This window comes from Molothrus aeneus, chromosome 2, assembly GCF_037042795.1.
Source record: "Molothrus aeneus isolate 106 chromosome 2, BPBGC_Maene_1.0, whole genome shotgun sequence".
Lineage (NCBI taxonomy): Eukaryota > Metazoa > Chordata > Aves > Passeriformes > Icteridae > Molothrus > Molothrus aeneus.
Window position 1 is genome coordinate 75,081,200 of NC_089647.1, and position 12,611 is coordinate 75,093,810.

General features: G+C 37.3%; 1 protein-coding gene across 1 annotated transcript in view; it reads left to right on the forward strand.

Moving 5' to 3' along the window:
- GPC6 (glypican 6) overlaps window positions 1–12,611 on the forward strand; it is a 721,607-nt gene that overhangs the window by 220,799 nt on the left and 488,197 nt on the right. Inside the window, exon 2 of the mRNA XM_066545104.1 lies at window positions 1,249–1,407. Coding sequence (XP_066401201.1) covers window positions 1,249–1,407 — 159 coding nt within the window. The remainder of the gene's footprint in view (window positions 1–1,248; window positions 1,408–12,611) is intronic.

Here is a 12,611-nt window from a genome sequence, read left to right on the forward strand (position 1 = left end):
CAGCAGCTAAATGTATTATACCCCTGGGAAGCATAAAACTTAGGGCCTGGTTCTCCTCACTACATAATAAGAATGGTGAAAAGAAGCCTTAAAGTAGGTATAAATTGCATTTTAGTCTTCTTTATGGCTCAGCAGTGGTAGAAAGGAGCCTCAATGGAAATGAGAATCAGGTCCCCAGTATTTATTTAACCCTTGGGCTTTGTATATCATTTTATTTGCACCTTTAAGAGATTTGCAGAGGGATTTTTAATCAGGATTCGGTGTACAGAAAGCTAAATGTTTTCATTGCCTTACAAGTAACTTTAATCATACAGGCAGATCATTCTCTTTATTTCTCAAGAGGAAATGGTAGAATTTTCTGCCTTTGTACAAACCAAGCTAAATGTTTCTGACACCCTTAGTACAGTGTCAATTGGAAATTCACATTTCATGTAATAACAGACCATTTTAATTTCATGAGCTGAAGAATTGGTTTCCACTTGCAAATTGTACTGAAGAAAGCAATATTGTCAGAAGAACTGGCAGAGTGCTTCAAGAGATAAATCTATTAAATTAAATAAGAGGCTTTCATTACCTTTTACATTGCATTTCCATATAACATAAGCATTAATTAAACTATTCACTGCTTTCTCCTATTCAGCAGAGCACTTGCTCAGTCTGACAAGAAATGCTGCCCAAGAAAACCCAAACACAATCATTAAAATACACTTAAGAAGAGGGGAAGGAAGGGGAGAAGGGAACAATGTTTTGGTGCACTTGGGCAAGTGGGACCTGTCTACAAAAATGTATAATTTCTGTTCTTTAGGTTTTGACAACATAGTTTTTGTTTTGCAATTTTTGACAGTTCCAAAGGCTTGTAATAGGTCATCTCACTAGATATTTCTCCAGGCAGTCTGAATACAAACAGAACGCAAGCAATTGTTTTTTTTAAATTTTAAGTATGCTTCAGTAAATGTGGAAAGCTTCTTCAGCATGGGAGAACACTTTTGGTGTGAGGCAATTTTACTTTTTAAAGTATAAAAACAACTCTGCAAAGTGTCTTCTCTCCCCTTCGAGGAATACCCAGCTATAGCAAAGTTGTTGATACAAATTCAAGATGTTTCCTGTCAAGCTCTTCAGGTCTAGCCTTAAAGAGCTCCCTGGGTAGCCCACCAAAACTGAAGACCCTTTTTTTTTTTTTTTTTTGGTTCTGGCACATTTCTATCAGTTTCCAAATATTTCTAATTTCTTCTTTTATTGTGATTCCAGGGGAACATTTGAGAATCTGCCCTCAGGAATATACATGCTGCACCTCAGAAATGGAGGACAAGTTAAGCCAACAGAGCAAACTGGAGTTTGAAAACTTGGTGGAGGAGACAAGTCACTTTGTACGCACGACTTTCGTATCCCGGCACAAGAAGTTTGATGGTAGGCTGGATATAATTTACTTTTTTTCAAGGTTATGGGATTTAAAAGCCATAATATCCATAATAAATTCCAATGCTCTATTCTTTACAATTAGATATCACATTTGCAGTTTTCAGTTTTGCTAAGATAAGGGTTAATATACAGCTGGTATGCTTATCAGCCTTGTGAGTATTGCCTTTAATTACAATGACATCAAGAATCAGACTGTTAAGTGCCTGCAGGCTTGGCTAATGTTGAAAAAAAGAGATTAGATATGCATAGAGAGGTTTATAATTTTTGTCTCCTAGTTTCAAATGCAAAATTTAGGTTTGTAATTATGTTCACTGTTGCAAGATGAACGGTGGATCTCCCATGATTTTTGTTATTGCAGAGCAGTATTTGTGTAGTCTGCCTTTTTATAGCCTTAAGGCTGGTTTTTTCCTGCATGATTTTCTTGTGATGTACAGAGGCTCTAAGAGGGCTCCTGGCTTCCAAACACTAAGGTCTCGAGTTGTGTTTGAGAGAGATTATCATACAAACCACTTAAGCAGGTGATTGAACACATCTTTTCTACCTAGAAAGAACAGAAAAGAACAGTTTGAGGGCCTTATTTCCTTTTGATCAGCCTTTATAAGATCTTTTTGAGATCAATTTGACAATTTGCTAAGTGTTTGTCTGAACATTAAGTTGTTTTTATGGTTATGTCCAAGTTTTCAAATCATGGTTTTATCTAAATATGAAATCTGTATTTGTATTGAAAGTGTCACCCTGAGCATTTCTGCATATGTGTAAGTTGAAAAGAGTCTGGCATTAAGAGGTGTAAATCAGCATTGCAAAGAGAATTGCAGAGCTTCATGTAGGTGGAAATCCTGCAAATAGGTGGGTAAAGCTGGCTAACCTCAGGTAATGGATCATATGCACACATTTAGGAGAATTGTGGAAGTGTTATCTCCGAACTTGGAAGCTTGCTTCAAAACTCTTCGATCCCATTCAGAAAGAAGTGAAGATGACTCTAACTCCTTAGGGTAATTCTGTATTATTATCCAATTAAATATTTTTTTTTCTAATATTGATTCTCTCAATGTGACACAGAAGAAAAAATGAATTATAAAAAAAGGAATGGAAAAAGTGTAATATGAAGATGAGCTGGAAGAAAATCTCTAGCAGATCAGATGCTAATGTAATTTAGAGAATGTCCTTGGAAGGTGGGGATGACTGTGCACTGCTCTGAGTTGTGATGACTTCCCTTTTTAATGTAAAAGCATAATTTTTTTAAGTAGTGGATTTTAAAAAAATTGGTTGTTTTCAAAGGATCTTAAAAAAAATCTGGAATTTGTGTGTATCATTACAAGATGAGTGTGCCAGCAGAACAGACATTTCAAACCATCTTGAGCATGCACAGGGCTTTTTATTCCTGGAAAGAAACTGGGGTGATCACTGAACTGGTGTTCAGTGACCATGTGGCACACTGAAAACACTGGGCTCATTGACCACAGAGTTCAGACAGCACTTTGCTAAATCTTTGTCAACTTCAGGCCTCTCTGTATTGCATTGAGTTTAAAGACATTACAGCTTTTTCAGTAATCTGAAGTTCTGTGTCTTAATACTGGTGGTAAGGTATGGCTTAAAGCTCCTGATTGGGCATAAATACTCCCCTCTGGGATCTGCTCCACAGAAAACTGGAATAAAATACTAAGTTGTTTCTTCTATCTTATTATTGATGTTTTAAAGGGAATTTGCAATGTGATGTCTTGTCAGAGAGCATTTGAACTTTGTGTATGCTTTCAGAATTTCAATGCTATTTTAAAGCTATTCAAAATTTGTTCACCTGTATGGAAAAATTGCTTCTTTCCAGAAGGGCAAAGACATTAATGGAAAAGTATATTCACCTAATAGGCTTTCAGTGTAAAAGCAGCTAGATTTCTTGCAGTTTAAAATGCTATGATGCTTTTCAGTATAAAGCAATAGCTAAGGTCTGTGTTTTAACTGTTTGAGCATAATCTATTTTTTTGTTGTTGTTGTTTTTTAATTTGGTACTGTGATTGCACAAAGGAATTCTGATGCATGATTCTGTCTTTTAATGCTAGTACACCACAAATAGCAAAACAGATACAGCCAATTGTGATGATTTTATGGAAGTTTTGCACAGTACCTCTGTTTGTCAAGAGTAGCATATGCAAGCAATAAAAGAATATATGAATATCTAAGTAATGCTGGGATAGATATTAGTGTTGGTCCCTTGAGGAGTTAATTTCAACTCTAGTTGCTGCCAAGTTTTTTTTTTTGTTCAGACATTCATATAATTTTGAGAACTCTTGAAAGGACATCAAAGGGGTATCTTGTAGATTTTACAGGGTTTTTTCAATGCTTTACTAGACATCTTAGGGTAATACTAAGTTTTGCAACATAAGACTTTCTAGAGGTGTGTGAGCTCTTTAGAATTTTCATCTGACCTTCATAAGCCTTATCTTTCTTAATTTTTTTTCTGCCTCACAACCATAGAGCTTAGATATGATAACTTAAGCATAGATATGATGTTATGATTTCCATTTTGAGAGGCAATTTCAGATCTGTTTTCCTTTTCAGGATTTTTTCCCGGATTCCTATTCATGATTTAATCTAAAAGGAAACTCATTCTGCTGTAACTTGAACATTGTCTCTTTAGCCTCTGATGAGATAAACATTTTTACACAGGATCACAGAATCTGAGCATGGCTGAGATGTGATGGGGATGGCTTTGTCAACCCTCCTGCTCCAAGCAGGCTCAGCTATCACAGGTCACCCAGAACCATGTGCGGCCGTATTTTTAATATCTCCACGGATCGAGACTGCACAGCATCTTCGAGCAACTTGTGCCAGTGATTGACCATCTTCACAATGAAGTGTTTTCTTGTGTTTACATGGAATCTCCTGATTTGTTTTGTTTTGGTTTTCTTAGTTTTTACCCACTGCTGTCACTGGGCTATATATCCCCCCACTGGATATTTATGCACATTGATGGGATTCCCTGCTCATTCTCTTCTCTGGGCTGAAGAGTCCCAACTCTCTCTGCCTCTGCTTTTAGGTAAGGTAGCCCAGTCCCCTGCTCATCTTACTGCCCCTTGCTTGGATTGCACCAGTGTGTCCATATATCTCTTGTACTGGGAAGTGGAGACCTTGATGTAACTCTCCATTTCTGGCCTTATCAGTGCTGAGCTGAGATGAAGATTCCCTTCCCTCAGCCTGCTGGCTGCCTATATAATTTCTGTGTCAGTTTTATATTTTGTTTCACCTGAACTGCGGTACTTCCAAATCTATACAAGAAATAAATGTTTGTAATGGTTAAAAGCAGTGGCAGCTAAAGATTAAATTTGTAACAGAGAACTTTAGAAATTACTAAACTATTTGGAACCATCTATGATCAGAAAAATTATACCTTTCTTTTAATTGCCTATCAGTTCTTGCATCTTTAAGCCCTTTATAATTTTTCATTTCTTATTCATTTGTACTCCACATTTCTAAAGAGCTGTCACTGTAAAGGGACTTTTGACTGCTCCATTCTTCTAGACTCATTTATTCTTCATAGTATATGAAATTCAAAGATGTCTCAGAACCAAAGATCTGACAATATAATTCTTCCTCCAGTTTCCATGTTCTAGACAAGTGGTGTGCATTAGCATAAGTCACTGCACAACATAATGCCAGCTGCCACTTGTTTCTTGGCTGAACCTTATGTGCAGATGTTTACATCTGTATTGCTATCATCTGCATATTTGTCATTGCATTGACATACTGGATGGTCATTTCAAGCAAAATCAGTATCTGGGATTTCACTAATAGATGTGTGAGGATCTAAAGAATCTTCTCCTAAGAATCTTGCCAATTAAATAAAGCCTTGAAATAAGAAAAGTTCTTATGAAACAACAAGTGCTCGATGGTCCTGGCAGAGAGTGCAATACCTCTTTCAGCAATGGGACACACATACCCTTCCAAACACTAGGAGGAGAAACAAAAAGCCTTTCCAGCAGACAGAAAACACACAGGAAGTGAAGAATCCCAGCAGATACAATTTTTTCTCTTACCTCAAGGCTTTGTGTAAGCAGACACTTAATGATCAGCTGTTTCCTTCTCCTAACAACAGACAAGTAATCATGCTTCACTTCTTGGACCTCCACTGTATACCTCAAAGCAGCTTAAAATATATTATGCTCCTAGTGGAGCTGTAATAGTATCATCTTATTATCACCAATTCCCTTGCATAGTGACATTGCTGAGCAGCTGTTTCACACACAAGCCAATTTCTTTTAAGTATTGCTCCATCAGCAATTGAAACCAGCCCAGCCGGAAGGTTTTGTCATGAATGTTAATGAGGACACAAGTAGCTGTTCTGTGACATTTTCTCACTAATCCTTTGAATAAGCATAGGGAAAAAATATGACAAAGAGTTTTAATTTAAGCTAAATAGATCAGAACCTGATAAAAGACACTGTCTCCTCATTCTCATTAAAAATTACGCTAGCAGTCTTAGCAGTGGTGTTAAAAATGAAGGAATGTCTAAGAATAGCTGTCATGGACTTGAATGGATATGGATAGCCTTCAGCAGAATGTGTGAGGCATGATGCCTTTTAAGGAAAATAATCTGAATAGCCTTAGGACCAATCTGCAGCTGCATTGATCAATCATACAGTGTCATCATTCCCTGTGCTCCTTTTATTTGCAGTCTAGGAGAACAGTGATCCATACCCATTAGTGCTGCTCATATATATCTTACAGTCATTACCAGCAGTAGTGGTGTAAATTACAGGGCAGCAAAGAAAGTTTCACAGATGATCTCCCATAATAATACCTAAAAGAATAGCTGACATCCCAGACACCCTGTATTCCCTTTTCTTGCACACTTTATAAAAGAACTTGGAGAAAAATAGCAGGTTTGAATCCTTCCTTGATACTAGAGCTGAAAAAAGTATGTTTTTTGAAGTTGGTTTCCAACAATGTTACAACTTTTCAAAGGGATGAACTATTATAGCCAGGTATAACTGTCTCTAATTAAACTTGGCCAAAAAAAAGCGTGAAAAGTGAAATAAGGGAGGTGCTTGAAGTTGGAATACACTGAAGTTCAGTTTCATGGCCAGTGTAAGTCTCCTGCCCTTTGCTCCCTCTTCCTCCTACTCTTGCTGCCCAGCCTGCCAGCCAACCTTGAGCTATAGCTCATGGCTACAGGCTCACTCACCTCTGTGGATTTCTGCAGAGGAGGGGGAGTACAGCAACACAGAAGGACACTTGTACACTGGTGTTCTTGTGGTCAGCAGATAAAGGATGGGCTTCCAGCAGGATATTTTTTAATGCTCTGCTTTCCGTGCATCCAAAGCGAAAGAGCAGTGTTTCCACATGAAGATTTTTGGCTTGGTTGTTTGGTTTCTGGAAGCAGGAAGTCATAAAGGACTGCCTTTTCAACAGACCTGTTTGGGAGCCAGGAGGCTTCTCCGGGGTGTGGGAAAGTCACATAAACAAATACTTACATTATTCTAGTGCTGCCATGCCCAAGGCAGCATGTAGGCTACACCATACCAAAGCTGGATTACCAGATATTTTGGGGCTTCCTTCTGGGCAAGATGATTGTGGTTTGTTTGTATGTTTGTTTTACTTTGTTTCTTTTACAATATTTCAGTGTTGCTTTGCGACATGTTTCACATCAAATGCAAAATCCACTGCAGGACAGGTGGATTTTTAAAATCCACAACTACTTGGCTTTAACAGTGCTAGCATGGCTACAGTTTACATATAATTCATCTAGTGGTTTAACACACTGCCTAACTTCTGTGTTTGCCAAAATACATACCTTAGAGCAAATAGAAAGCTTAAAGAAATGCAACATCTGTTGACTTGTAGCATGTAATGGCTTGCAAGCCTTCATTGGACATCTGGCACAAGTTTCTAAGCAGTAAAGAGATTCTAAATAAGAGATGCCATACCTTAAATTTGGCAGGAATCACAAATTTGAAAATAAAATATTCTACACCTGATTAAAATCCTATCAGAGCTGATAATACCCTGAGAAACCTCTATTTCCTGCAAACAATTTTAGTCTCTAATCCTGTAAGATTCACCCTGAGATTACTATTTATCCATTTCACATATTATGTCAAAAATTATGAACTCCTTTAAAGCAATTTTTTCATTTTTTTAATTAACCGAAAGAGGCAAGCCTACAAAACTTGGATAGGAATGATTTGCCTAATTATAAGAACAGTTTCCAGTCAGGGGTGCTAATTCCTGTCACCTGGCCAAGTCCAGTACTTAAAGGCAACATTCTGAGATTGTGTGTCTTCTGCACACTCCCTGCAGTTGAAAATGCTCTTTAAGCATTTGGATGGGCTCTTCTCTTCCTCAGTTTCATTTGCTAAATGCAGCTGGTCAGAAGAACAGTACCATTCTAGCCAGCAGCATCAAATTTATGAACCTGCAAAGCAAAGAACAAGCTGTACCCTGAGCTGGAGTAGGTGGGTTTCACCCACTCTCAAATTGATCTTGTTAGAAAACATGCTGTGCAGCTGTAGCCAAATCCAAACAGGCTTTGAGAGGGCAGGGATATGGTGGTTTTGCCATGCAACAGAAAGCAGAATTTGCCTTGCTGATGGTTAGATATCCATGATATAAAGTGTTCCTGTAGGTTCCCTCAGTATTCAACAGGGAATGAGGGGTGCAAGTCACATTAGTGTAAAGTCTACACTTCAAATAGGTCTGGAAAAATCATTCCCTGGAGTACTTTCTCTATATGGATTAGAAAGGGTATTTAGTAATGACATAGATGCCTGTACTTTGGACTTACTTATACAATTGTTCAGATAAATTCCACCCCGAGGAACAGAATAAAGGAGTGGAACTTCTAAAATACTTCTGAGGCTCTCTTCTGTCGTTTTTTTTTTGCCTCTTTTGCAGAACCATCCTCTCTTTTTTTGTTTTGTTTTGTTTTGGTGGGTTTTTTTTGTTTTTGTTTTTGTTTGTGTATTCTGTAGGGAAAAAGACATTTAAAATACTGAGACAGGTAGGAGCTATAGAGGTCAGTCATTATCTTATGCTGGTTGAAAAAAAATACTATCCTGTTGAATTCAAATGGCATTTAATCTTCAGCAAAGCTCTGAACAGTGTATGGTTTTTAATATTTTATGATGAAAATTGTTCTCTAAGTGTCCAATCCTTTAAAATATCAACCCATAAGTAAAATTACTGATTTACAAATACTAAACCCCCTGTGATTAAAGATGTTTCAGATGCATGTGGACAAGACTAGAATTAATAGTGGATTCAGCCTCAAGTCCATTATACTGATGTCTTCTTGCAATTGTTCAACAGAGACTCTCTTACCCCTGTGTGATTCTTACTCTGATGGTAGCTGCTTACCTGACACACAGCAAGGACAAAACCATGCTGTGAGAATCAAAAATAGCCACTCTACAGAAAACCCAGGCTACGAAAAAATGCTATACATACATATTGTCAGCACTTTGGATAATAGGAACTGTAGCCTTATAATTTCTCATTTGTTGTCCTCAACCCTCATTAAATGCAGAAATACTATTTTTTAGATTAATCTCATGGCTGTTATAAACAGGCATTGTTATCTTTTTGCTGACCTTCTTTCCCTAATTCTTTTGCCTGTGCATCCAAACAACTGGGAAATTAAAAGGAAACTTAGTGTAACATGAAAAGGTTCCTGTAATACTGAAAAATGATTTAATGACTCTCTGTCTCTGTTTCTCTGCTTACCTAAAAGACTTTCTAGAGTTTATTTTAAATTGTTTCCTTTTTTTTCCTTTTACCTTTGTTTTATGTTTTACAAGAAAAAGATGGAGGTGGATCTTTTTCGGGGGGGCAGTATCTGTGAGGACTGTCACTTTTTCTGGGAGGACAGTCACTTTCAGCAGTGAGATAGGGACAGAAGTGAGCTATATGCCTAAATGCCTATGTGCCATAGGAATACTTCTAGAGATAACTTAAAAGCAGGCATATGAATGTCTACTTGTGCTGTACTTAGTGGCAACTATGAAAATTGCATATATAAATCAGAGCTATCAGAATTCAGGAAGATGTGGCAAAGAGGTATTGCTTCTCAAGTCTTCCTTGCTAGCTTTTCATTAGCTCTCATTCTATACCAACGGCTGAGAGGTAAAAATAAACACTTGCTGCCTGGACTCCCAGAGTGTGGTCTTGTCTGTGAGGGTGCTACTGGAAAGCAGTAGCCATTGTTCTCTGCATGGACAGCCCTGCTAGGTGCTGGTGAGGGCTGACAAAGCTGGTTAGTGCCACACCATTGTCACCACCGAGCTGCTGTTAAATGTAACATCACCACAAGGAGTGCGGTTTTTGCTGGCCAGGCTACCACAGGTAAAATAAACACAGATCACAAAGGCACAAACCCCATTAGATTTTCCATATTGCAGTATTTCTTGCTTGTTTTACTGTGCATGAATGTTCAGGTGTTGCTTCTGAAGACTTTCAACTTAAAACAATGCATGGCACCTATGTTATTGAAATATTCCAGTTTTCCTAAATACCTTGAAAGTCTAAATTTCACTGATTCTCCACCATGGAGAATTATTCTTCATAAAGAATATTTTTCTGAATATTTCTGATATAGTTCTCACTCATTCACTTCTTAAGATTTTTACATAAACAGGAATCTTCATTTTCAAATTTCCCATCTTTTCAAAGTTATGCTGAAATGCTTTTGCTTAATGTGTTTATTGTCTATGCATCACATGTTTACTCTGGGATACATATATATTGGTTTTTAAGCTTTATCAGAAATAAAGCCTTTAATTTTCTTCTAGATGTAACCCGTGTGCTTCATGCATTCAGAATGGCACAGCACTAAAATGTCAAGTGTTTCAGCAGTGCACAGGTCAGTTACCTGTCATTGACATCAGACATTGGAAGGGCAAAGCCTCGAGCAGGAGATGAACTGGGAAAGGCTGGTGGGGAGGGGGACAGAGAGAGGGGACCAAAAATACTGTGTCATGAGCTATGTGTTAAACTGTAGTCATGTAAAGAACAGTATATGGTTTACAGGAACAGTCTGAGAGGGGTAACAATGCAGCTTCTGTGGAAGAGTCTTCACATTGGTGGAGAGACAGATAATGGACACCACTGCTGCTGAAGTCTGCTTTGAATCTCCACCAAGACTCTTAATAAAAAGAAAACCAAAACTTAAGGCTTGAAATATATTTTCTTTAATATATGGCAGGTTCTTAATTTAACATTCCTAGGTGAAATTATTTACTGTAAATTGATACTTCTTTTGTGTTATTGTAGGAACATCTAGAAACCATTCACCATTCCTGAGTTAGGAAATCCATCAACTCACAGCTAAAAGGATATCCTTGCTTTGAAGGGCTATACTCATAGTGAAAACCTTAGGCATATGTAAAGCAGAAAGGAGGGGAAAACAACTCATTCCAGAAATGTAGGACACCTTCAGTCAATGAAATCTCATCAAGATCATGTCCAGGAAAAGGCAGCAGCAGGTACTTGTTGAATGCTAACATCAGTGAGTGGGCACAACGTATGTGAATTAATTTTTACCCTGATAAGAGCAACTGGTTTGCACAGGTGCTAAAACTGTGCTGAGGAAATCAATTCTGTTGTTATCTCCTTTTTCCTTTTTCTGACATTGAAGCAGTTTCACAGGGATATGCAGCTTAAGGAAGGCATCAATTTATACAAGCTTGTTGTATAAAAGTTGAACCAAAGTTTGGTAGGTGGAAGACAAGGTGATTTCTGTGTGATGTGAACTAGTTTTTGGAGCATGTTAAATCTCTTAAGGGGAAAAATTCAACAAGCTTTCAAAGCATAACAAGAAAAGAATGCATGTGAAGGTATGCAGTCTAGGAAATTACTGTAGCTACTAAGACTAAGCAAATATAGACAATCTGGGTTGTTTAATTTTCAAAGGCTGGAAACAATTTTTAGAGAAAACACCTTGTTTCAAGCACCACAAAGCACAAAGCAAGATTTGGAGCTGAAATATGTATTTCATGGCCACAAAATACTATACAGATTTAGTTTTGAATTTCAGTAAAATCAGGTATTTTGAAAGATTTCAAAGGAATGCTAATGGTTATTTTCAGCTGAAAAACCTAACATGTTGCAATTAAAAATGAAGAAACAAATTATTATCAAATCTTTTACAGTAGTATATTCTGTGGTACAGTGAAGTTCTGTGAGTTTGTGTAAAAACATAAGCACTATATTTTTTAATTTTTACAAGTTTCTGATGTTAACACTTGGTCAGCTTTACAAGCAAATCTGAAACACTCCCAAGAAAGCAGTGCTTTTTTCAGTATCTACTGTTGTATGCATCTCCATAACTTTCCTACAAGTAAATAATAAATTAATTTAATATCTCATTAAATAACTTGCAGGGGGAACCTTGTCCCACCTTCAAGAGTGCATAAAGAAGTACAGGCCATGAGCTGAAGATGCAGAGCCTCAGATACCTCAGGATCATTTTTGGGTTCTACCTAAACCCAGCTGGGTAGATCTGCTGCCTGGTCAGCTACAGCTAGTGGGGAGCTACAGCTTTGAAATTACTCTGCTTCTTAGTTCAATGCCCAAAGACATCCTTTTCCTACATGTAGTCGATATTTGGAACTCAGCTTCCTCTTTTCATACTAAAGAATACATGAAGCATCATTTTAAGAGGCCACTATGTACTTGTAAGCATATTGGTGTTCAGCATCTAAAAGTTTATTTATATTTATTTAGATTTATTTATTCACACATTGAATTTTAAGTCTAAATAAAGGTATAGAGGCTGACCCATTCTTGTCTAATTGTATATCAGTGAGAAGTTAAATATGAAGTGAACATTAAGAAAATTTAAACTAAGAATTTACACAGCTTAGATTAGAAATTACCCTATAACACTTTTCTAACCCCCACATTAGTAGCATCACAGTCCTTGAGTAAGTATGGGCCTATCTTTAATATTTTTTGCAGTTTCAGTGTCATGTAATCTCCATACAGATGGGATCACAGGAGCAGGACCTGTCTGCATATCCTTGTACAGCAACTTCTTCTTATGCCAAAACAAAATATTATGAAAACAAGAGATTTTAGAAAATGAAAGATATCTAGAAAGAAGTTTCCAAATGGCTCATCAGCAATTCTCCTTGTAGCTGGAAGGAAGGTATTACTGGCCTCAGGAATCTGAGTGTACCTGAATTCACTTTTTCTTTAATTTTACA